The 26,427-nt window shown below is 44.2% G+C and overlaps 1 protein-coding gene across 1 annotated transcript in view; it reads left to right on the top strand.

Annotated features, from left to right (window-relative positions):
- Positions 1-26,427, top strand: part of KCNU1 (potassium calcium-activated channel subfamily U member 1) — a 139,447-nt gene that overhangs the window by 107,849 nt on the left and 5,171 nt on the right. Inside the window, exons 20-24 of the mRNA XM_070459899.1 lie at positions 4,931-5,027; positions 8,465-8,689; positions 10,169-10,355; positions 16,711-16,782; positions 19,849-19,988. Coding sequence (XP_070316000.1) covers positions 4,931-5,027; positions 8,465-8,689; positions 10,169-10,355; positions 16,711-16,782; positions 19,849-19,988 — 721 coding nt within the window. The remainder of the gene's footprint in view (positions 1-4,930; positions 5,028-8,464; positions 8,690-10,168; positions 10,356-16,710; positions 16,783-19,848; positions 19,989-26,427) is intronic.

The raw sequence follows: 26,427 nt of genomic DNA, 5'->3' as shown, positions 1-26,427 counted from the left end.
TGGGCTTTCAAGTTTTTCAAGGCTGTATTCTTCCTTCCTCCTTCTTCCTCTCTGTCTATGAGCTTTTCAGATTAGCAAGGAAAATATCCCCATTCTAGCTGTCAAGTAACCAGTATTAACACTGAAGCCTCCTGTCTGGGACACCAGAGTCTTAAGCCAACCAGAGTCAGTCAACCTACCTGCCCCACAGTGGGTTTCTTTCCTTCTTATTGTTAATTTTGATTGGAGTATGGTGGATTTATAATGTTTAGTTTCTGTTGTACAACAAAGTGAGTCAGTTATACAGACACATATATTCACTCTTTTTAAGATTCTGTTCTCATGTAGTGGGGCTTCCCACTTGGCGCTAGTGGTAAAGAATCCACCTGTCAAGGCAGGAGACACAGAGATGTGGGTTTGATCCCTGGGTTGGGAAGATCCCCTGGAGCAGGAAACGGTGCAGAGACTCTGACACAGCTGAGTACGCACACATGCACGCCCTCTCATACAGAATATCACAGAATATTGAGTAGAGTTCCCTGTGCTATACAGTCGGTCCTTATTAGTTACTGGTTTTATGAGTGAAAGTGTTAGTCACTCAGTCATGTCTGACTCTTTGCAACCCCATGAGCTATAGCCCGCCAGACCCCTCTGTCCACAGAATTCTGCAGGCACAAATACTGGAATGGGCAGCCATTCTCTTCTCCAGGGGATCTTCCCAACCCAGGAATCGAACCCAGGTCTCCTGCATTGCAGGCAGATTCTTGACCTCTGTATAGTAGCATGTGTATGTCAGTCCCAATCTCCCAATTCATCCCTCCTGCCTCCGTGTTTCTTATTCCTCTCCTTCCCTACGGTTCCCACGTGAGAACCAAGAGGGCTTGGTGCTTTCTAGATAACCAACCTGCTGTCAAAGTATGTCACACCCCATGAGGTTTTTGTGGCGGGTTTTCTCACTTTTAGCCGGTAAAGGTTTCTCAGCGAGGAGATCCGGTCAAACTGGAGGGTGGTGGGGGCACAGAGTCTGGTGCATGCTTTCCCCTTCTTGCTGAAAAGGATGCGATCCCTGAGGCCTTTCTACGAGGGAAGGTGGGATAGACCCTTCGCCTTCCTCAGCTCTCTCCACAGTTACTTGGTCCTGAAGACTTCTCAGTGCTCCTGGGAGCCCTTTTCTGCTTGCCCATATTCAGATTCCTAGGCAAACGGACTACAAATTTTATCCATGTTTTTACACCTTAAGTTTCTCTCCAAGGTGAAAATAATGCTTTGAAATGAGTAAATGACGACCAGGTGAAACCCAGAAAAATGAAATCATAATATGGCCATAAAGGTTCATATTCTGAAGTTTGACTCTAGCATGTGTATATGGTGGTGTATATGTGTGTAAGTTTGAGAGAGAGGTAGGGGGAAGCAGAGAGTAGGCAAAATGCCTTCACATTCCCCAATTTTAAGTGATTTCCTCTCTCCCAGAACACAAAAGATGGTAGTCCGAATTGACGGTAAGTGACTATTTCCAGGTTAAATATGAACTGCAAAGCCCTGTCGCTATGTCTGTGCTGAGTCCTTGGGGAGAAAGCAGCTATAGCCCCCAAGATTCAAAATCCTCCACAGCTCCAGAGGCATCTGGGACTGAAGATTTTCCCTCCCTTTTCCGTGAGAACTTGAACACTGCTTTCAAGAAGCAGTAGCAGTGGATTTTCCCAAAGATTGAAACTAGAAGGGCACTGGACCTCCCGGAGACAGAGACCCATCCTGTCTCTCCTCCCCAACACTCAGCCAAGAGACTTGTCCTTCTCCTGGGATAAGACTTGACGAAACATGCTATTTTTATTCAACTCAAGTCTTGAGCAAAAAAAATATATGGTTCTGCATCCAGGCAAGCAACCTCTCTCCTCAGAATTTATAAGCCACCTGTGGAGTTTTAGAGAGGTTTCAGATGGAAGGGTCACAAGCCAGGGTTTCCTAACACATGCAAAAATGAACCCTGCAAAAACAAACCAAAAAAGGAACTGTGGGTGCCTTTTGGACTTTCTAATAGATGTTGTGATCAGTGGAGGATCTTCTCTATTGGCGGATCATTTTCAAGAATAATCAGAGTCAAGAATGTTTGTCGGAGGAAATGTGGAAGCCAACTTACACTCTGGGAAACCACGCCTCCTGACCTGGCCCTGAAACCTTGCCCACCTAGTACACAGAGGTTTCCCTGCACGGCTGGATCTCTGTCACCTCAAGTGCCACCACTGGAAACCAAAGGCGTGTGGACCCTTGTTTCTATTTTCCTTTTAAGTCAGGGGTCCCCACTCCCAGGATCTAAAGCCTGATGATCTGAGGTGGAGTTGATGTAATAATGTTCAAAATAAAATGCATGATAAATGTAAGGCCCTTGAATCATTCCCAAACCATCCCCCCAATCAGTCTATGGAAAAATTCGTCTTCCACAAAACCAGTCCAGGGCGCCAAAAAGATTGGGGATGGCTACTAAGGGACAGGATTCTTACAGGGTGGGTTGCTGTGGCCCTGGGCAGAATAGAAGTTTTCTTCAGAGTGGTTCCAGAGAGCAGAGAGGAAAGAGCCTGCCTTCCTTAGCTGGGACGGGTCCAAGCTTGGGTTCACACGACGTTTGCTTCATGAATATCAAAGCAGCCTGAAGCAAGGCAGTTGTCAGCAAAGAACGCTGGCGGCTTCCTCCCGGGACCTCTCTGCATGTCCTGTGTGGGCGGCGTCCTTGCTCTTCCCACCCAGCATGCTAAGCCCATCAGCTCCCCAAGGCTGAAGGCGAGACCTGACTCCAAGGCCATGTCAAGGTTCAGTGCCTCCTGGGGTCTCCCCGTTGGAAGTGGGTTCTCCCACGTGGCTTGGACAAGAAGAAGCTAGTCTGGGGACCAAGCCCCCACCCTCATCCCAAACAGGGCCCTCTCAGGGGACTCCCACCTGGTTTCCTGCCAGGCTCTCTTACACAGAAAGTGCCCTCACCCAAAAGGCTCCTCAGGTTGCTCTGATAACCTGAATGGTGCCCTGAAGGTACCTCTCTGTCCAATAGACCCGGTCTTTACGTTCCAGTCCTGTTTCCAAGTCCTCAGGCTGCTGGCGCTGCACATTCTCATGGATGATTTATTCATCTCTCTGGGGAAGTATACTTCTGCAAGGATCATGTCATTTGTGAGGCATATGGCAGGAGGGAGCTTTAGTTAAGGGGTGGTGAACTGAATCGCATCAGGTTTTGCTTTGGCGAAGACACCAGATGGATGCCTTTATGATGAAGCGGGTCTCCTCCAGCCTTCTCTTTAATGCCGGTCTCCAACAGGTGTTTCCTCTAAGGCCTATCTGTTTTCCATAACGTCGGAATGAAGAAAGACGTTGTCTGTGACAGCTTGCACACATAGATCATGCTTTTTATTATGATAGAAATGTGTACAGTGACTTATTTGCTACTCTGAGTCAAGTTAAAATGTGCTTGGAAGGAGATCATCTTCCATTTGCCAAAAAGGCATTTCATTTCTAGACTAAGGACGCTTTATTCATTATGGGGGGTGTGCTTGGGAGAGGAAGAACTAGAGGAAGCGGAAAAAAAAAAGAGCTGAAGAAAGTGAACAGAAGAGTAGGGGCAGTTGTTGTAGACTCGGGCGCTGAGGGCCACCTCCCGAAGGTAACTTAGCTGTATTATAATAGCACCTGAGGCATAGTGTCGAGGAAGCTACACATGGCTGGAAAAAAAAGAGGCTATGAATGGTCATACAGCCCGTTCTCCAACTCCTGATAAAAATCAGAACCAGATATGAGCCTTTGGTGTGCTCCCTTAACAATCACCATGGTCCTGTTTAGCCATCACCGTTAAGAGCGTGCCTGTTTGGCTCTTAGGGTTCTGGGTTGGGGCTCATGACTTATGGATATTGAAACCACAAAAAGCCACATTAATTTGAATGGACAAGGTAGCTCATTTTGGTCAAGCTGACTTTGAGGCTTATATTACAACGTCTTCTGGCTAAGTACATGACTGGAGCCATCAAGCTTGTAGGGAGCTTAAATGGAGAGGAAAATTAAGAATTGCACCTAGTCCTTGGCTGATCTCATCAGCAATTAGCCTCTCTCCTTTTCCAAACCCTTCTCCACTGCCTTAAGCCTCCTACCTCAGCCGGTCTATCTGTGTCCTCTCTCTGTCCCATTACTTTAGATCTGACATGTCAATCTAAGTTCCTTTGTCAATAAAATTATGGTTTTACATAGCAGTTTAGAAATTAACCTGGTCAAAGAGAGCAAAAATTGCTTGTTATTATGTTGGAGTCTGAGTCTTTGACCAGGTATCGAATAACAAACTGTATTAATTCACAGAGAATACCCCATAACCCTTCAGCACAAAGAGAAATAGGTCATATTACTCCAAGGATGAATAGTAACATCTCACAGGAGAATGCTGTCTTAAGCTACTGGTTACCAGGGCTGAACCCGTAGTATGCCATGGTACAGTATGTTGGAAAAGGCATAGTAACAGATGTGTTTAAATAAGTATAAGTAGTTAGGTAAATAGTAACGTTTCTGTGGTCAAAGAAGTGTGTGAAACACTGAATTATACAAATGTCAAATGATGTCTCTTTTGCAAGACTTTTCAGAACCTTTCTGATGCTAAGGTAACAAAACAAAGGGCAAAACCTAAGTAGCTACCTTAGAACACATCTACTCTAAGGTAAAAAGAGATTGGTGTGTCTCACACATACACATGTACACACAGTTTTTGTTGGCTTTTGCCCAAAGTGCTTAATGTGGCTTCAGCTCTGAAGATGGTGAACCCTTCCTGTCCTTCAGACAAGAATCTTTATTCTGGAGTCTCACAGACCTCAGGTTGCTTTCCCTGTGTTATTCACTTTGGGCTCCAGGCTCTAATGAGTTTGGTATGAGGCGTTGTTAACCAAAGCCCCAAGTGTTCCCAGGCTAATTGTCCATTCTCCACATTTAGGGCGTTTTTCTACGAAATGGAAGACGAGTCTGAGCGCCTTGATAGCAGTGGCATGTTTCACTGGTGCAGAGCCACTCCTTTGAACAAGATGATTCTGGTAGGTGACCTGGCACCAAATCTCAGATGAAATGGAGCTCCTGTTAGGGTAGACTATGTCCTCCTGCTAGTCATAGCACCTGCCCTCTCTCTTTGTAAACTGTGCAATTTGAAGGAAAAATACAACCTCACGAGCCATCTAAATGTCTGCAGGGTAACAGATGGGGCATTTGACAACAACCTTGTGGGTAATATGCCAGGGTTTAAAACACTTTTGCTCAGATTCTTCAACCACTTTCTCCTTCCTTTAATAGTTCAGCTGAGTCAGTTATTCAGAATAATGTTCTCCTGAAACTTTGCTGTTTTGCTAGTAAATCTGGTTAATTTACATGCACCAGGGGAACATACTATTTACGAGAGCTCTGCAGTCTTTCCTTTTTTTTTTAAAGTAGATAAATGTTTCCTTAATTTATGGTTTTCAAAGTTGGGATTTTTTAATAGTATTTTTTCTTAAAGCTGGTTGTACTGAATGTATTAGCTAAGGATGTAGCTCTATAATGCTTGGTCCTCCCTCACCACACAGCATGACTGAATCCATATAGATGTAGAAGTCTGTCCTTGACTCTGTCCTCCCAAGGAGAGAGACTAACTCAGTTCGCAATGCCAGAAACCAAGTTGTAAACACCTCAAATCCTAATCCTGGGCTCTGACACCAACTTTCTCAATCTCCATCTATTCTCAGAGTTGGAAACTCAAGTGCAATCTCAGTGGTTTACTTTCAAGCAGTAGCTGGTAAATTTAACTAACCAAAAGTTATTTTTTTAATTTAAAATGAGCTAATAAAAGATTACTTACATGTTTTAAGAAACCTGTATAATTTGTTCAGCTATGACCAATTGATAACTATGTATTTTTCTCGCTTTCCAAAAATAGTTTAGTTCACTTTTTTCTGTTACACACACACACACACACACGCACACACACATCCTTGTGCTCAGTGCCAACGTCCTGACAAAATATGTTCCAGTTCTTGTAAAAAGCATAATCAATCATTTGATCAGAAGTGCAAAATTGTCAGAGCTGTCATATCAACTGGAAAACTATTAGGACTGCTGAAGCTCACCATTTTAGCAAGTATGTCTTATTTTAAATGAAACAAACATCCGTTGAGCAGGAAGGCAAACATGTTTTCAGTGGGAGGGACATCTTTAGAAAGGTTGGGAGGTGACTGCAGATGGAAGCATTCAAGAGACCAAGAGATGGAAATAGCAGATGTTTCTTTATCCCCGGTTTAGTAAGTCCCCAGATAGGTTGCTCTGAGAGATGTCCCCTTATGGCACTTGATATGAAATATAACCGAGTCTTCTGATGAATTTAGAAGGGCTTCTAGTGTAAGAGGTTTTAAAAGTTTTGAAACTGACCATAGAGGAGAAATGTACAGGTTGCAAATTTCTGGCCAAGTTTGAACTTTGTTCGATTTGCAGAAAAGTCAAGTGGAAATTGTCAGTTTGTTACTTGGAGCAAATAGTGCACTCCCCACTTTCCCACCGAAGCCGGCATCTTTCTCAGTGGGAAGACAGCTTTGTGCCACAGTTCCCTGGAGAAATTGCCTAGCTAACTGTACCCATTAATGTACTGTGCCATGTATCTTGTTCCTAATTGTTTAGTTCTACTCAGAAGGGCAATTTCTGGACTTCAGACTTGTTCCATTAAATACTGTTAGAGGCGTCATTATTCAAGTTAAAACTAATCAGATTAGCCAGGGACAATTATTTAATGGATTTGGTTAAGATTCATATCACTCTCTAGAAAGGATCTCCAGATGAGTAGCTTCATGTCCCCTCATGGGGCCATTCCCTTCAGAAAGAGTATTTCCCAGTCTATGCTAATAGAACAAACTCTAAGTCAGATGTGACTTACCTATCCTGCTAAATTTCAACAGCCCCTGTTTCACAGAAGCTTGTCCTTTAACCAGCGATGGACTGGCATAAGGATGAATGATACTTCCCTTTGAAATGTGTTGAGTCTTCATCTACTCAGGAATGTAGAACACTCTCAAGCAGGAAGGGCTTGTCAGTATATTTAGCAAGTTCTCTACCAATTTCCAAGAGTCCTTCTCTGAAAATCTAGGAATTCAGTGTGATTCAGATTGGATTAAATAGTTATTGAAAACAGTTAAAGATAGAAGTACTGAAATTTCAACCTATTATCCCATTTCCACAACAGAATTAACTTTTATTTTTAAATCATTTAAATGTAAAGAAATTGGGGGTTAGAGAGGCCAGCTAGTTTATGGTCATACATGAATTACAACCAGAATACAAAATCAGTGCTTTTTCTACCCATCCCAGCACCATGAGAGATGACATTGACTCATTGTCTGAAATCAATCACAGAGACTTTAAATGTTTCTTACAGAAATATTCCTTTAAAAAATATTCCTTTTAGTAAAAGTGACACTGTTTTTAAAAGTTTCTGTGAATGTGGGAGAAACCTGATCTAAATATCCGTCACATATATTATTTTGTCTTCAGCTTAAAAGTATAGGGGAGATGCTAAAAATCAGCCATGCTGATAAGATTCTGAGGATATACTCAGATGATTGAGATGAAATAGAATGCTTGTAACCTTTTATTTTGTGCATTTTTCATGATAAATTTCCTCAACTCTGGAGTTCTCTTGAATCCATTCAGTGTAGCAGGTGGAAACACATGAAGTTGCCAATAATCAACCATTTTTGACCCAGAAGAAGGCAATTTCATATGGTTCAAACTAATATATGTGTTTTCATATGTATGAAAACCCACTGAAAACTGAATCATACTGTACAACTTGATGTAATTTTCAAGATTCTCTAGAAAGCTTAAGTTTAGCAACAGGATTTGGGATGTTTTACATTTTCAGGGAGTTGTACGATAGTGTGTGTGTGTGTGTGTGTGTGTGTGTGAGAGTTACTCAGTCACGTCCGACTCTTTGCAACCCCGTGGACTGTAGCCAGCCAGGCTCCCATGTCCATGGAATTCTCCAGATAAGAATACTGGAATGGGTTGCCATTCCCTTCTCTAGGGGATCTTCCTGACCCAGGGATCAAACTCAGATCTCCTGTATTGCAGGCAGATTCTTTACCCTCTGAGCTACCAGGGAAGCCCACCATAGCATATATGAGGCTAAAAACATGTAATGCAAATGAGAGCTATTTTCCCCATTTGGTTCAGTGGTTTCACCACTTGAGGAATGATACCAATCTGAGTTTTCACTGAGGCACTCCAAGCTAATATAAAACTGGAAAAAAGTGAAATAAGCAGGAACACCATGCAAAGATATAAAGTATAATTGTCCATGTTCCATGTCATTAGGAGAATTCGCAGAATCTGATTACCATTATGAAAGTGCTAATGTTAATAAACCTGGACGAGTTGGAATTGGGGAAGGAGCCTTCTTTACGGGACTGTCATCTTATTTCTAAAAATGACCAGAGTCTGGTCTGCTTCTGCTTAGAAACGAACTGACAAGGCAAAATACGAGTTTCGGAACCACATTGTAGCATGTATCTTTGGAGATGCCCACTCAACACTGATGGGACTTCGGAATTTTGTAATGCCATTGAGAGCTAGCAGTTATACCCGTCAGGAACTGAAGGACATTGTGTTCGTTGGGTCTCTGGATTACCTGCAGAGAGAATGGCGATTTATCCGGAATTTTCCCCAGATATACATTCTGCCTGTAAGTGTCACAGTAAGGAATAGTGAATGTTTATAAAGATAATAATAATCTTATATTATATATATATATTATTATAATACTAGTTAGGATTAATCATGATAATAATAATACATCAATAATGTATTATGCAGTATTTTATACAATTATACAGCGCTTACTGGTACCAGAAACGGTTTGAAGCAGGTTGCATATAGTAATTCACTTAACCCTCCAAATAACCCCATAGTATAAATTTTAAAGATGTTGAACTGTAGGCACAGAGAAAGGACCCTGTTCAAGTTTACACGATGGGTAAGTAGCTGGACCAGGATTTAAATCGACATATTTTCATGTCTATATTAATGACCATGTGTGTGGCCTTTATGTAAAGAGTTTCTCTGCATTTCTGAATCTGATTCTAACCTAGTAGTGTCTACACTGGAGCTGATCCTCACCAGCCTTTCTAGACTGTGCTCTAACTTTCTCATTGTTTCTGCAAACTCGTCTTTTACGGAACACATAATGCCATGTGGTCCTTGATAGATGTATGAAAAGGAGGAATTCTGAGAAATGGGTCCATTGTGCACCCGTGGCACTGTGGGTTGTAATTGTCTTTGCTGTGAACCAACATAGATCTATATCTCATTATAGGCCACCATTTTATTGGATTAAAATATACATAGGCAGTGTGAGATGCACCAAAGCATTTGATTTTTCAAGAAATGCTATCAATATGTCAGAAATATTCTTCAGAAGCAGTTGTCTCAGGAAGCAAGTTGCTTTTTAAAAAGTCACCATAAAATTCCCTGCACCACCTCAGTCCATAGAAAGGGAGGAAAGAAAATGACCAGAAGTCTTAAGATTCAGCTGGTGTCAGGAATCACTAGTAACTGCATCTCAGCAACCTAATGGGGGGACCAGATCTCTCCCTATTTCTCCACCAAAGGAGCAACTGCCACTTTACCAATTAATCCAGGTTCCAGGTGGGGCCACCTACAAGCAAAATTGTGAGGATGCAGAGGTGACCTTTAGATCTTTAGATGTGGTGTTTTTCTTCACCACTGTTATCCTTAGTTGTTTAGTTGCTCAGTCGTGACCGACTCTCTGCGATGCCATGGACTGCAGCACGCCAGGCTTCCCTGTCCTTCATTATCTCCAGGCATTGCTCAAATTCATGTCCACTGAACTGACAATGCCAGCCAACCATCTCATCCTCTGTTGCCCCCTTCTCCTCCCACTGGAGTCATCTAGGTGGGTTTAGGCTTCTCTCTCTCACCCTCCCTTTTATCTCATCCAGATGTGATCTCAGAAGAGGTCTGCAAAATTTAGTCATACTCAGATATTCATGAAGATAAGGCTAAAAGGAGCAAATATCAGGTAACTCCGTCTTAAAACCAAGCCAGGAGAAGCTGGAGAAACTTCGATTCAGAAGCTTGCATCATCCCCAGGGTACCACCACCATCTTAGAAGTGTCCCCTCCACCCGGTTTTCTCTCCCTAGGGATCTGCGCTCTATTCCGTAGATCTCCACGCCGTCAACATCGAGGAGTGTTCCATGTGTGCTGTCTTATCCTCCTCCTGTAAGTCACCCAGCAGCCCGACTCTGGTGGACACGGAGCCCATCATGGCCACACTCAACATCGGATCCCTGCGAATTAGCTGCTTGGCCCAGACACCCTCAGAGCCACGTAAGGACCACACCCCGATAGAAAGAGGCTGGAGAGGATAGGATGAGGAAAGAGAGTCAACTCTCTAAAAAACGCTCATGATGGGGAGGAGGAGAAATGGAGGGGGATGGCTTGTAAAATCCCATCCAGCTCTGAGAATTCTGTACTAGGATTAGTGGTTACTGGGCAGTTCAGCCCTGGGGAACCCTGGTCCAGTGAAAAATGACATCTATCTCCTAACTGGAACACGCCTAACACTGTTCTCTCATATTAAGGAAAATCATGGAGTCGTAAGTACTGTTTATTGTTATGAATCAATTATCAGTGAACATAGCCATTTGTATTTCATTATTGTTAATGACAGGTATTATCATTGCCAGTTAATTCTTGTTGGAGCTAGTAGATGTTCAAGTTAATATTCTTAGTTTTGTGCTTGGAGAGAATGAAGCCTAACTCTGTTTCAGTCTTCAAGATACTTTCACTGCATGAATTTTTAGAAGATTAGCACTAAGTCCTTTCCAATTTCTATAAACTAATAAAAGTGTCACATTTCAGCTTCAGGTTGGGAAGAGATAGTGAGAACTGGGGAAATCTCTTCAGGATGGGGTTTGCATCTCTTCCTCCATTGTATTATTCTCAGTACAATTATGGTCACTCTGTAGATGCTTGAAGTGACAATCACTCAGTCGTAAACTCTTTGTGACCCTTTGGACTGTACAGTTCACGGAATTCTTCAGGCCAGAATACTGAAGTGGGTAGCCTTTCCCTTCTCCAGGGGATCTGCCCAACCCAGGGATCGAACCCAGGTCTCCCACATTGCAGGCGGATTCTTTACCAGCTGAGCCCCCAGGGAAGCTCTTGTGAAGCATCTGTGGGTGTGTAACATGCACTTAGTAAGTCAAAGTAAGTGAGCCAGTAGGTGGACTCTGAGGAGTTTCCCTGCATCTCACTTGCCCCAAATGTGTTTCAGGTATATTCCTGTGGCGGACTTGTGGCTTTCCTTCTCCCCGAAATGGGAAAAGGCTTAGCTATCAGTCCATTTCTAAAAATTGATGACTAGCCACTGAACCTAATATGAAAGTACTATTGGTGAATAATTTTCAGTATTTAGAATAGATTTTCAATTCATGAAGTGAACATAACCCTTGGTTAGGGATGCCTCTGCACCCCAGATCCAACTGCTGCCCTTGTGGATGTGGATGCTTCGTATTAAGACTGGGCACTCCGTCCCCCACCCACGTGGCTTGCTGACCACAGCTGTCCTACTTCACATGGAGCTTGAAGAGGGCAGACAGTCCAGCCTTCGCAAAGCTTTCATGGTCGTGACAGTGGATGGACGTGTTTGCAAGTGAAATCAGGAAACCAAAAGACTACTCTCTGATCCCAGTACTGTTGCTAGGAAGGAAAATGGAGGGCTCTTGGGACAAAGGGATAACTGAATAATCTCATCAAATCTTTGGTGGGTGAATTAAGTCAGCTACTGCATAGACCTGCACTACACAGCCAGATACTACTCAACCTAAACCGGAGTTTCAGGGGTTTTCGTTAAGTGAAACTAATAGCAGAGCACTTCCTGAATATCAGACTACACTGCAAATCCTCACTAAGAAAGTGTGAGCCATACCTCTGCTGAGCTAATCTGGAGATGCATAAAAATGACATTGTGTTCTGTACATCAGTCCTTAACTTAGCAATTAGGGTACTCAGATTTACACAAAATTTGTATGGTGTGTGTGTGTGTGTGTGTGTGTGTGTGTGTGTGATGCTTTCAACTTTCTAAAATTGGACAGAGAAGTATTCACTCTGAAGGCAGTGTCATCAATATACAGATGAAAACGCTCACTCAGTAACAGCTGGGGGTAGACTGTCATAAGCCACCTAGCTAACAATCCGGTGACTTGTCCTTCTGTTATCTTTTAATCTTACATCTTGTACAAGCCAAAACATATAGAAACCTATGATTTCACTTCTAGTTTCTTTTATTATGTATCTGGTGATTCTTATCCTCTCATTTATGCATTTATTCATTCAACAAGAATATATTCATTTTGTATGTGTCACATACTCTGCTGCAGGCTAGGTTATCCTTAAAGGAGCAAATGATGGATTTAGCAGAAAGAGAGTAAAGAGGGGAAAAGGGTTGGGAGGGAGACATAGATGATGAAGGGATGTCAGAGTGTTCGAATCGTCGTGAAGTATTAGTAGGTGCTCTCCCCAACAGCAAAAGGGACGGTTTAGAGAAAAGTATATTGTGTAGACCTTGCATGTTTCCTTGTGTGGTTGTCAATGCACCCATTGTGTGATAAGGAAATAGAGGTCCAGACAGGCTCTCCTGTGCTACGTAAGAGGGGTAGCAGCGGTAAACTCACGCAGTGAGCACATGGGAATAGCCAAAGACTGTCACTCAGAAACCTCATCAGTTGTTCTAGCGTCACAGGAATCTCCCTGGAGTTTGCATAGAGCAATTCCAAACCCTCAGAGAAGCCTGAGCACTTCTGTCAACCATTCTTCCCATTTCACACTAAGACTCCCCTTGCACCAGACCGAGCAGGTGGTGATGGAATTATCACCTCCAAGATGATATCACCTCCAACTGAGGGAGGGAGACCAAGGAAGGGAGGGAGAAAAGCTCTTCCACGCTGAGCACCAACATGCATGTAGCATCCTGGCAATTTTCTTTTCCTTCCTCTAAGACAGTGGTTCCCAACCCGTGGCAGTTTTACCCCCAGAGGTCAGCTGACAGTGTCTGGAGACAGTTTTGGTTATCATGACTTGGAGGGGGGGTGCTGTTGGCATCTAGAGGGTAGAGGTCAGAGATGCTGCTAAATATCCTGCTGTGTACAAGTGTGAAACGTTGATAGGATCAAGACTGAGAACTCTTGCTCTTGACATGTCTGCTGAGCCTTTATTGTGGCATCAGTGGGCGTTTCCATATCTTCGTGATCATGCCAAAGTTACACATAAAACTTATCTAGGACCAGCAAGGCTATTCCATCCAGTGGTCCCCCAAGGGACGTTGGACATGGAAGGCCAGAGAGACTGAAGACTTGCTAAAGAACGACATCATGGAAAACTTAGGATTTTTCAGCTGATGCTCTAATTACTGCCCTGTCATGTCACAAGAACAGGTTGGCAAACCTAGGTACTGAACTAAATAATCTGTGGCATAATCTAAACATATAACGGTAATTAAGTCTGACAACTTAATATGCTACTGAAATTTAAACGTACAGCAGTAATCTACAATTAAGCAATCTTTTGTAATAGCACCCTGCCAGCCTGGAAGATTTCAGGTATAATACTGTGTACTACTAGGTGGCAAAAATATTGACATCAGTAGAATGTACTCAGGCTGTCATCAGATACATATTCAAATTACCACTCACATTAACCGTTACTTTACAAGGAAGGATGGAGTTCAGGCAGAAACTGTCTCTGTGCCCCAGCTGGTGTCAGAGCAGATGCTCACACAGTTTCGCCAGCTAATGTGGACATGTCTCTATCCAAGAAGAACATTTGCCTCTGAAAGTCGGGCTTTTCCAAGCCCTTTTAGAGGGAATTGGAATCAGAAAGTGGAATTTGAAGCAGGATTTTCCCCTTTGAGGGAAACTGATCTCAGTGTTTTATTGAAAATGCCAACCCAACCTTGTATATTTTAATAGGGCTGCAAAGAAGCCCTGAAAAGAGTATGGGCTTTGAAGTAGGTACTAATTGGTGTGTAAGAACCCATCCATCCTTTGCAAGCCATATAATTTTGGGCAAAGTATATAAACCCTGAGTCAGTTTCCTTGTCTTCAAAGGTGATCTCACGCAAAATAATTTATAGATTCAGTGTCACCATTTGATGTCATCATTCTTACTCCCTTGCTGTTTCTACTGTTCACAGCAGCCAGAGGGATTTTTTGCAAGTATTTATTGGATAATGCCAATTTCTTCCTTTCAGTGCTATAATGGCGACCATAACAATTATAGGAAAACCATGTAGGGTCTTGCAGGCCAGTAAGGAGCTCGAATTTCCTCCTCGTTCAGCCTGTTTATACTGGCTCTTTCCTGCCTCTAGTCCTCTCTGGTTGGATGTCTTTTGCTCATCACTCAGGATGGCATTTCAATGTCAGAGAAACCTCTTCACATCCTAAGTACGGCCACCTCCCGTGTCAGTCCTGAAAAGTTAGGTTTTTTTCACAGTGCTCTTCACTCTCTGAGAATATTTTGTTTATTTGCAACACGTAGTAATTGGGGAAAGGACTATTCACGGTTCTAACCTGGAGCCAATACTCCTTAAAAAATCATAGACAGAGGACAGGTAGGAAGGAGACGAGAGTGGAAAGAAGGAAAGTCAAATAGAATCTCAATTCCCCCAAGCCTCTGCATTATGACACTCCTAGAAATTTAAGAAAAAGAGTTGAATATATTCAGATCCCATCAACAATAAGATTTCCCAGTGAGTTTGGATATCTGATCTCTAGCCATCATGTAAACCCTCCTCTTCAATAGCTGTGTGGATGAGGTTTGCCCCAGGGCGTCTGTTTCCTCGCAGAAAGCTAAAGGGTTTTGCTAAAGTCCTAAGGCCATTTGCTTCTGGTTCTAACTGTTAACTGCATCTGTTGCCCCCCCCCGCCCCCGCCCCCGGCCAACCCCCCCCCCCCCCCGCACTGTGTCGCTTCTGTGTTTACCCTAAATCTACTCAGAATTTTGGTGGCAATCAGAAATGTATTCAGCTCTGCTCTGCATTAACCAGGAGTGGCCCTGTTGCTGACTATTTCTGGGGGAGATGGGAGAGGTGGTAAACAGTGCCGAGCTTAGCATTCCATCTGGGAACCAAACCTCCATCTGGATTTCCCCTTTTCCCGACCCCTTCTCAGTGGCCAGCTTCCCCACGACCATGCCTCAGTCTGTTTCTCAGACTCTCTTACCAAACCAGCCTTGTTCATCTCACTCTCCCTCCTCACCACTTCCCTGGCTTGGGAAACAAAAGATTCTCCACGTATTTCACCTTCTTCCACGGCAACAGAGAATCTTGATGACAAGTAGAGTGTTAAGTTTCACGATATTTTTTCCCTCTTTCATGCATAATGTTCTCAGTAAAGTTCAAAAAAGGTAGCAAGCAGTTTTCTTGGTTGTTTAGGCTGCATAAGGTCTTAGTTGGGGCATATGGCACTCGGGATCTTTAGTTTCAGAATGTGAGATCTAGTTCTCTGACCAGGGATTGAACCTGGGCCCCTGCATTTGGGAGCCCAGAGTCTTAGCCACTGGACTGCCAGGGAAGTCCCTAATCAGCAGTTTTAAAGCAAAACTCCTGATGAGAGCATCAGGTATTTGTTTTGCTTGGTTGTGTTTCTTTGCTTTTAATCAGGATCCTAGATTCCTATTTCTCTCTTCCGTTTTCTTTCGTTACCTTTTTTGAGGGTTTAACTTGGCGACCAAGACTCTGGTGTCATTCTTATTTTTGAAACTCCCTATTTGTCAACACGAGCTGAGGCTTTGTTCCGGGCCAGGTCTGGGCACCGACTCTCTTTGGCATTTGAGGCTCATGGACAGAGAGAAAGGGCCTCTTCCCCTAAGGCAGGAACTGAAAGCAAAGGACGGAGGTCCCTGTGACCTCCAGTCCCAGTCTTTAAGGCATTCCCGAGACGTTAAGCATTGGAAAAACCAACCAGACCTGGAAGGCAGGCAGTCTTGCTGAAGAAGAAAGAGGATGTGGGCAGAGCCTCAGGCCAGCAGGACCCCAAAGAGGCAGAAGCACCAGGAGTCAGAAGCCCCCCAGTGGCCATGAGTCCCCAAGCACTCCTGGGGAGGCACTCCTGCTTATTCACAGTTTCCTGAAAGTTCTGCAAGCAAACGGATGTGGTTTGAGGCACTGCCTGCCTGAGCCATCACCCGGGACCCCACACAGTGCAGAACAATCGTATTTAAACTTTGTTTGCCAATAAACAGCTATGGGGAGAGTGCCACCTGTTTTTGCAATTCACCTGAAATGTCATTTAGGACAGGGGCCCCCAACCTCTGGGCCACAGACCGGTACCCACTGTCAAATCAGCTGTGGCTTTAGATTAGACATGAAGTGTGCGATAAATGTAATGCACTTGAATCATCCCCAAACCATCCCATGGAAAAATTGTCTTCTGTGAAACTGGTCCCTGGTGCCAAAAAAAGTTGAGGACTGCTGATTTAGAAAATGCACACACACACACCACTAAACTGGAAAGCAGAGACTTTTTTTTCTAATTATAGAAAAGGATTTGGGATTCGGGCGTGAGGGTCAGTTTGCTAAGATAAAGCACCAAGCGCCACGGTGCGCTTCCGCATCCTTGTCTGTGTCACCAGCAACTGCATTTACATTTATCGATCCTATTCCTTCCTGTTGTCTGTTCTGCAGAGTTTGCCGGGGGCTTCAGTAGCAGTCCCAGGAAATCAAAGTACCGAAGGATCCCCATTCTCACTGAACTGAGTAAGTTGTGTTTCAAGGGCAGAATTCAAGGGAGGAGTCTTTGCCTGTGTGCTCAGTGTAACCCAGGGTTGCCTTTAGGATCCACTGTCAAGGGACTGAGGACCCAGAAGGAGGCCGAGAGACCATGCTGTGCTTGCAGGATGTTGTATTAGGCTTTTATTCGATCGGTGATGTTGACGTCATCCAGCAGAGCCTGGCGTGTGTGTGTGTGTGTGTGTGTGTGTGTGTGTGTGTTGGGGCCGGTGGGGGGGGGGGGCGGTTGGGGCAGAAATGGCTCCTGCCTTCCCCATTCCTGCAGTTTCCGGGGGAAGGCTGCCTGTCTCAGAGGGGAACCACCCCCCTCCCAGGGGAGGGGACATTGATTTGAAAACTGCAAGAAAGGCTTTCCCTGAACCAGCTTCTCTGCCCATCAGGCTCCTTCCTCTCCTGTGGTGACCCCAGGGCAGGCGCTGGGGTGAGGCCAGTGAGGACCGCGGGTGCAGACTTTAGGAAGAGGCTTGCTCCTGAGTCCCCAGTGTCTTCTTGATCCCAGCCCTGAGCAGTGCTCTTATAAAATGAAATGCTCCATAGCAGAACTAACAGACCAGGCTGTTAACCTCTCATCAACACCTTATGGAAAACGAATGTATGTGGAACTTCCCCAGATGTGAGCAGCCCCAGGGGCAGCGGGAAAGGCAGAGAAGGTGGGTGCCCGAGGACATTTGTGGGTGTTTGTGAGGTACTTGGGGAGACCCTGGATTTAATAACGGTAATAGTTGGTGAGAAAAGGGGAAGTTACAGAAGAGGGGGTGGTGCCTTTAACACAGGTTGGATCAGCTCAAAGTCAATCTCTAAAGTTGGCCCTGGGCATGAGATTTGACTTAATTCAAGGGTGTAACAAATATTTTAGTGGGAATTTTATGATTCAGAGCATGTAAGCCAAATGAAACTTTAACCAAGCAGATGAGCAGACCTCATAGCTCCAGAAATGAAGCAGGTGAACATACAGAGGAACCAATGGGAGGAACCAGTGTGCAGTTTGGGAGTGGCTGTGCCTAGGAAAGTGGGCAATAGTCTAGTCACTGTCCCCCGGAGCCCTAGCTCTTCAAATCCAGGTTGGAAGATCTCAGAGCCCTTGAGTCTGACTCATACCTGCCAGTCTGTCTGTAACCACCCTAAAACTGTTGGCTACAGTTCTCATTTTTGTTTTATTTTTATTCCCTTTTGAGCCATCTGTCACCCTGATATGTATATACGCTAAGTTTCATGTAAGTTAGACTAGTTGGGAAAGGATGAGCCAGCTTCTCACTGGCCCCAGAAATGCATCTGGTCACTCTCCAGGGACGTTCAGCTTTGTTCAACTAAACACTTTCTGGCACCTGGCACCACCTGTCAAATTAGCCTAACAATTCTCCTGCCAGTTCACCCCGTTTCTGTTCTTTGGCTGCAAGGAAGGATCACAGTGACAGGAGAGCTGCAGATTTGAGAGCCAGCATTTCAGTACAGAGTGTACAATGCAGGAAAATGACTGGGAGCACTGAAGCCACTGGTTTAGGATGACACAGCAAGAATTGGACAAGGGCTTCTGGGGTGTGTGTGTGTGTGTGTGTGTGTGTGTGTGTGTATGTGTGTGTGTGTGTTGAGGGTTGGCAGTACAAAAGGAAGAAAGTATGTGTGCATAGGAAACTTGGGTTGATATTAGTCATACCTCCTCATCTTTTATAAATATACATAGTTCTTGGAAGAAAATTATCCCCTAATACCAGGAGTCTATTGCTTCCCCCAAACTTGACTAAGGAATAATTTTAAGAATGAGGGACCAATCCAAGCTCAGTAAGGAGTGTGCTCTGAGTTGTATGTCCAATAGATTTGTTTGGATCAGTAATAGGACAATCAAGAACTTTGAAGGATCTAAGACTTCTTGCAACTTGCAAGTGCAAGCTGTAATAACAGGTTAATCTGCCTAGTTTATGGAAGACACAAGGCCACTGGGTCAGAGACAGTGAATAGTTTAGTACCCACAGCAACATCAGTAGCATCCTCAATTTTGTGTTGGTTTCCCTAGCCTTCCTAGTTCCCACAGAGGGGCAGGAAGAAGACCGAGTGACACCTGGACCCACCGTGAATTGCTTTGTTGGGGAGGAACCCTGAGCTTCAGGAACCAGAATCTTTTATAATGGGCAGTAAGCGTGCCTTCCCTTTGCTCTGGTAGGGGACATTATCACTGTCGGCCAATGCTGTCCTCTATACAAAAACATTTTTGAAGCAATAGTCTTGGAACGAAGACAGTCAGTGCCTCCGCTGTCCTAGAAATGACTGATTGCATTGAGTGCAGAGGTTGCCTACAGTTGTCTGAGCTGTAGCCTGGGGCCAGCACAGATTTGCTCATGGATAATCTGGCTGCTGCCACCCTGATCTGGTTAGGTTGATTCTTGAAGCCCTTGCTACTCAAAGTGTAGTTCACAAATCAGCTGCAGCAGCAGCATCTGGAAGCTTGTTGGATACACGGACGCTCAGGCCCACCTTAGACCCTGTGGATCAGAAGGTGTGTCATAACAGGATCCCCAGTTAGTTCACTTTGCACATTAAGTTTTGGAAGCCCCTGATTAACTCATTCTGGGCCCACATGACTCTAAGAACCTAAGTAAATACCAGACCATCTGTGAGACAGTATCTGGAGAAAAAGACAATAACAGGGGTGAGCAGATGTTCCATTTATGTCTTTTATCCCTGTGTGATCATTGAAAATGTTCCCCTCTTCCCCCCAAAGTGTCCTGGCTTGAAAGACAAATTATACAGGGTGACTTTCAGGACACTTGCTTGGAGAAACTGAACCTAAGATACAAGAAAACTCCTTGATGATGAAGGTACCCAAGAGGACATCACATCTTCAGGGGATGAAGATACTTGGAAAGAAAAATGTACTAAAATCGCGGCAGGTCCCACCTTGACCCCATAGTGGCATCTGTCCCTTTGAGCAATGGTTCCACCACTACCCCCACCCCCCGCACTTGGTCAGTCTGCTCTGGAAGTCCTGTGTTTCTAAACTTGTCTGCCTGCCTTTCCCTTTTGCCTCTTTTCTTGCAGAAAATCCTTCCAACATCCACTTTATTGAGCAGCTCAGTGGGATGGAAGGGAACTTCCCCGAAACGAACCTGCATCTGAGCACTTCCTTCGCCACAGGCACCGTCTTTTCTGGCAGCTTCTTGGATTCCCTCCTGGCCACGGTGAGTACCACGAAGCCCGGGAGCCTGCACGACCAGCCCCTCGCCTAGGGGAGAGCACGTGGGGGTCCAGGGATGATGCTAACTGATGCCTCGCAATTCTGCATTCTCTGTTTTCCCAGAAACACTTGACATTATTTGCCTTTTCCCATAACTACGTGGCAAGGGAAGCTTACATTTTTAAGATTAAAAACTTAAAGCCCCTGGAGCCACGACACTCTGTACCAGGGGGAATACGAACATCAACAGCACAGAACCCACTTTGCAACGTATGTTAGTCACTCAGTCGTGTCCGACTGTCCGACTCTTTGCGACCCCATGGGCTGTAGCCCCCAAGCTCCTCTGTCCATGGGACTCTCCAGGCAAGAATCCTGGAGTGTGTTGCCATGCCCTTCTCCAGGGGATCTTCCCAACCCAGGGATCGAACCCTGGTCTCCCACTTTGCAGGCAGACTCTTTACCATCTGAGCCACCAGGGAACCCACCTTAGGAACAGTCACAGCATCATCCCTCCGGCTCTTCCTTGGGCCCAAGATCTCTGCTAAATGCCTTACCCACATTAGCTGTTTAATTCTCCCATCAACCCAGGTAGGAGGATGCAATTCCTAGCCTTCTTTTTATTTATTTATGTATTTTTGGCCGCACTGGGACTTCACTGCTGAGCATGGGCTTTCTCAAGTTGTGGTGAGCGGGGGCCACTCTTCATTGTGGTGCACAGGCTCTGGGGTGCGCAGGCTCAGCAGCTGTGGCTCACGGGCTCACAGTTGCTGCGTGGCATGCGGGGTCTCAGTTCCCCGACCAGGAATCAAACCTGTGTCCCCTGCATTGGCAGGCAAGTTCTTAACCACTGGACCACCAGGGAAGTCCCACTAGCCTTGTTTCCTAGATCGGGAATCTGAAGCCTAAAGGGGTAAGTAAGGTGCCAAGGGTTACTGCACTCACACGTGACAAATCCCTAAGGTTCCAGAGTTTGATTTTGCAACCAGATCCACTGCCGCTGTAGAAGTCTCTTTGTGTGATGATGAGTGTGCTTTCCGTACACTGAGGTGAAGTTGTGCTTGAAGGAACCTGCTTCCTGGGGTGCTCTGGAGCCCCCATGGGATGGACAGGGAGGAGGGCACTGGGGTGCTCCACCTCCCAATGTTTCCCCACACCTTCCCCCAATCAGAACAGTTCTACTCTCAGCTGGATCCCACATGAGGCTCCTGCATATGGCTTGATTATAAGAAGGATTTGTTGTTAACAAGACTTTAGAAACTACTACTTAGAAGTTAGAGAATCTGCCCAACAGAGAGGCAGAAAATAAGAGAACCAGATTCCTGTTCCCCTCTGTTCCGAGTCATGTCTCCAGGTCCCAGTTGGGAGTCTTGTCCGCCACTCAGCCGCATGTCCATTTCGTCCCATCATGTCCCTTCCCAAGAAGCATCTTCTAAACTGGGCTCTTCCTGCCGGCTGTCCAGCTTGATGCACCAAGAGCTCGGCTTCCTGTGACTGCAGAGTCAGAGGTTATAATTAGAATCAAAATGTGTGTTTCCTGGTGCCCTCCTCTGCAGAGGGTGGGGCTACCGGCAGGTGTGTTCAGGACAGGCTGCCTCGGATGAAGGGAGCTGACGCCTCTGCAGCTTCTGGAGCAGAATGAGGTCCCTCCTCGACTCCAGTCTCGGTCACCTCTATTTCCTCCTCCTGCTCACAAGTCCTCTGAAAACTGCTCTGCGCTTCTAAATCGCCAGTGAGAAACACAAGAAGAAACTCACAGGTCCTGGGAAGAGAACAGAGCCTGAATAAAATGGTGTGAGCTTGGCCCTACTTGGAAGCACTGAAGTTCTGTTTGAGATTTCCATGCACTTTTCCCCTTCTATCTCCTGATACACCTATATATATTTTTTAAAATAAAAAATAATGGATTTTCCCTCCAAATATTCTGATTCAGCCAACACAGTATCTTCAAGTATCCCCTGGAATATTACTGTAAACACCTGGCCCAGCTGGAGAAACACACCTATAATGTGTAATTGAGGTTTGCTTTTAATCTGGAGAGGGCCCTGGTGGCTAATGCAGGGGACACGGATTTGATCCCTGATCCGGGAAGATCCCAGATGTCATGGAAAAACTAAGTTTGTGTGCCACAACTACTGAGCCTGTGCCCAAGAGCCCGTGCTCCCCAAAGAGAAGCCGTCACAGTGAGAGGCCCACGCACCACCACCAGAGTCACCCACTAACCCAGAACAGCCAAAAATAAGGACAAATTTTAAAAAACAAAGTATAAAAAACTCTAGGGGTGGGGCACTCAGACCCCCGCCCCCCCCCACACGCACATACATACATGGGAGCAGGACTTTCTAATAATAGAATCTCAGAACTGGACATGAAGGAGGGAGCATTTTCCTTTACTTATAAAAAGGTAAGGACAGTAACGAAAGTTACATGGTTTCTCGAGTTCACTCAATTTTCTTACCATATAGCCTCATTTTCAACTTAGAAGTATTACTCAAAAAATGCTAGTCTTCAGGCCTTTTGAGAAACTCTCAGAATACAAAGCAGCAAGTAGCTAGGCTGTTAGCATCTGTGCTGTTAAGGAGTGATCTCCTGGGTTATGAGAGAGACCTCAAGCTTCATTGTAGTTCAAAGTTAAAACCTTTTTCTACAACATTTTCTAGCTTTGGAAGTCCAGATTCTAGTAAATCTGATTATATCATCACAGCACTGTTTATCATAGCCAGGACATGGAAGCAACCTAGATGCCCATCAGCAGACGAATGGATGAGGAAGCTGTGGTACATATACACCATGAAATATTACTCAGCCGTTAAAAAGAATTCATTTGAATCAGTTCTAATGAGATGGATGAAACTGGAGCCCATTATACAGAGTGAAGTAAGCCAGAAAGATAAAGACCATTACAGTATACTAACACATATATATGGAATTTAGAAAGATGGTAATGATAACCCTATATGCAAAACAGAAAAAGAGACTCAGATGTATAGAACAGACTTGTGGACTCTGTGGGAGAAGGCGAGGGTGGGATGTTTCAAGAGAACAGCATTGAAACATGTATATTATCTAGGGTGAAACACATCACCAGCCCAGGTTGGATGCATGAGACAAGTGCTCGGGGCTGGTGCACTGAGACGACCCAGAGGGATGGGGTGGGGAGGGAGGTGGGAGGGGGGACCGGGATGGGGAACACATGTATATCCATAGCTGATTCATATCAATGTATGACAAGAACCACTACAATATTGTGAAGTAATTAGCCTCCAACTAATAAAAAAATAAAAAATAAAAATAAATTTAAAAAAATAAAAATAAAAAAAGAAACACTCTCCAAGTTTAGAAGCCCTAAACTATTTCAAGCACATTTCAACTTGCATATTTTCTTGAGAAAGTAAAAAAAAAAAAAAAAAATACAGTGAAGGAAGAGAGGGAGGGAGGAAAGAAAAAAAGAAGAGACCCATAGGGTAGTGCTATGAAACCCCGAATAATAAGGATATTAGACAAGCTCGCAGAGTAAGGGTGACATGTAAATCCCATTATTTCCCCCCAATATAGAATTGCAAGCCTTTTGATGTCAACACTGAAAAAATGATATATTCAAAAGCTAAGCCTCTCTCCATTAAATATGTAAAGTACGTTTCCCCAGAGCCATGGACACCAGGATAACCCTAGAAGTTATACCTTTTTCTTTAATCAGTGGAGAATTATCCTAACAGCATTATGTTTGATCATTCTGCACTGTGGCCACTTGTTCTTAAACGGATTGTGGCCCAGCCTGGATTTACAACCTCTGCACCCTCCTGGATTTCAGGGAGCCGGATCCATAAGCATCCTTCTGGGTGGTCACAGGACACAACAGAAAGGAATGCCACCTAGGGAAACTTTGCAGTCTGGACGTGAGGATGGAGAAAGCATTTGAAGTCATCTTTAATCTGAAAAATATTATAGAAATTCTTTTTATTTTCTCTTAATTGACTTAAATTATTTCTTTCCCAGCTTACCTTCTCCAGTGGTCTCTACATTTTCCTAGCAATATGCATTTACTTGTTAAAAATCAGCTGCCAATTGCACTCAATATTCTTACAGCTATTTTTGCACTCAATTTTTTAAATTATTTGCAATAATTAATTATTTGCAATCATCTTTGCACTCAATATTCTTACACCTGCCTGGTCCAGTGCACTCCCGAAAACATGCGTATTGAGTAGACAACGTCTGTCTGAAAGAGGACTTTATTTAAGGCAGTGTTGCTCCCTCCCAGTGTGGTTTGAGGACCACCGGTGTCCAAACCACTGAAGATGCCCTTTAAATTTTGATTGCAACTCCTCTTTGGAAATTCTGATCCGGTAGATCAGGGGTCTTGGAAATCTGCTCTCACAAATATCACTCCAGGTGATCTAGGTACATGAGAACCAATGTCAGAGATAACAGAATTCGGTGTGCATGCTGTGTATCTCATTTAATCCCACAAATAGTGCTCAAAAATGGGTATTATCATGTCAGCTTTAAGACCATAAAACTGTGGCTAAGAGAATGCATGACTTATCCAAAAGGTGTTCTGCTAGAACACGCCAGCCCAAGATTCAAACCTGGATGTGTTCCCTACGAACAATTAGCTCTCAAATGCAGAAGAATGAAAGCCAGTGACCATGGGATTGCAAAGCAAGGAAAATTTCACTCTGATAAGGAGGCCAGTGAAGAGTCTGCCAGTTTCATAAAGGAAAGATGAAGCCGATGTTCCAAAGCAAGGGCATGAAGGAGTAAGTGTGTAGCTTGACTGGCTGCAGAGAGACCAGTGTGCCCTGGAGGGAACGTCAGATCTTGTGAATCTTTGAAGGCCACAGAAATGAGTCTGAACTCAGTTTTCCACCAGGGGTGGAAACCAGGGGTCTGACAGTGAAAGTCCAAATTTGTGTTTCTAGACAATCTTTCTGCAAGCATTTTGAGTGATGGATAGCAAATGAGACTTGTAAAGAGGCCCCTCTCACAACCCAGGCTTCAGGAGGCAAATCCCTGAATTTGGACATAGAGAAAGTCAATGGTTAAAAATTACTCAATAGGGATTAAGTCATTCCTATTATTTATAATGAAAAAAAAGTACTGATTTTTACGTAAGTGCTGTGTAGCCATGTAAATTATTTCTACTGGAGTGAAAGTCCAATTTAACTAAGACAAAGGTAGGAAATTAAAAACTTTACATGGATAACAATAGATTTGAGAAAATCTCATGGGCAGTTATTACAATGATGTTTCCATGTATGTCACTGTCTAGTCGACATGCTATGTAGGAATCCTTTGGAAAAGAAGCTTAAGAAAATGGCTATGCTTATTCTGACTTAAGCTAGTTGCAAACTAAGTTGACCCACACATCAATCTCTGGCTTCATTTTGATGTCAAATATTCTAAAATCCCATTCATTTACTCAACACATACAGTTTTGAAGCGTTCTATAACAGCTGTGAGAGATAATACCTGTCTTCACATAGGTCAGAACCAAAAGGAACATAAGTAGATCCACATCCAGAAGATTCAAGAATAGACAATAATAATATCCATAGTCCCCTAAGGAAATGCTGAAGCTGAAGCTCCAGTACTTTGGCCACCTGATGAAAATAGCCGACTCATTGGAAAAGACCCTGATGCTGGGAAAGATTGAGGGCAAGAGGAGAAGGGGACATTAGAAGATGAGGCGCTTAGATAGCATCACCGACTCAATGGACATGAGTTTTAGCAAACTCCAGAAGATAGTAAAGGACAGAGGAGCTTGGCATGCTGTAGCCCATGGTGTCAAAAAGAGTCAGACATGACTTGGCAACTAAACAGCAACAACATAAGGAAAATGTATTGATGAAATGCATATTTTTAAATACATGTTGATATTACTTGGGTGTCTATGGCCTGCTGTTCTCATCTGATCATTTTTGGGAGTGGGGACGTCCATGGGGTCAGTATCACTTACCCATTAATTTCCTCCGCTATAGTGCTCCCTGAGGAGCTGGAATGGGGTCAGTTATTTTCTCTGCACTTTGCCTAACCCAACACCATGCCCAAACCACCAGCTTTTGGTTGATTTTAATAAGGATAATGATGGGACTTCCCTAGTGGTCCAGTGGTTAAGACTTCACCTTCCAATGCAAGTGGTCCAGGTTCGGTCCCTGGTTGGAGAGCGAATAAGATCCTACATGCCTCAAGGCCAAAAAAACAACACATAAAATAGAAGCAATACTGTAACAAATTCAGTAAAGATCTTAAAAGTGATTCATGCCCCCCCACCCCGTCCCCCGCCACAAAAAAAAACTTAAAAAAATTTAATGATAATGAGAGACGGAGGTTTGGACCATCAGATCCATTTCAGACAGCCATGCCCACTAATTCCCACCTCTCTCACCTCCACGGACTACATAACAGCTCTTCTGATTTTTCACGTGCCTCCTCCTTGCTTTCCA

The sequence above is a fragment of the Odocoileus virginianus genome, chromosome 32, assembly GCF_023699985.2.
Source record: "Odocoileus virginianus isolate 20LAN1187 ecotype Illinois chromosome 32, Ovbor_1.2, whole genome shotgun sequence".
Classification (NCBI taxonomy): domain Eukaryota; kingdom Metazoa; phylum Chordata; class Mammalia; order Artiodactyla; family Cervidae; genus Odocoileus; species Odocoileus virginianus.
Note: the sequence above shows the minus strand (reverse complement) of the source record. Positions and strands in the feature narration are given on the sequence as shown.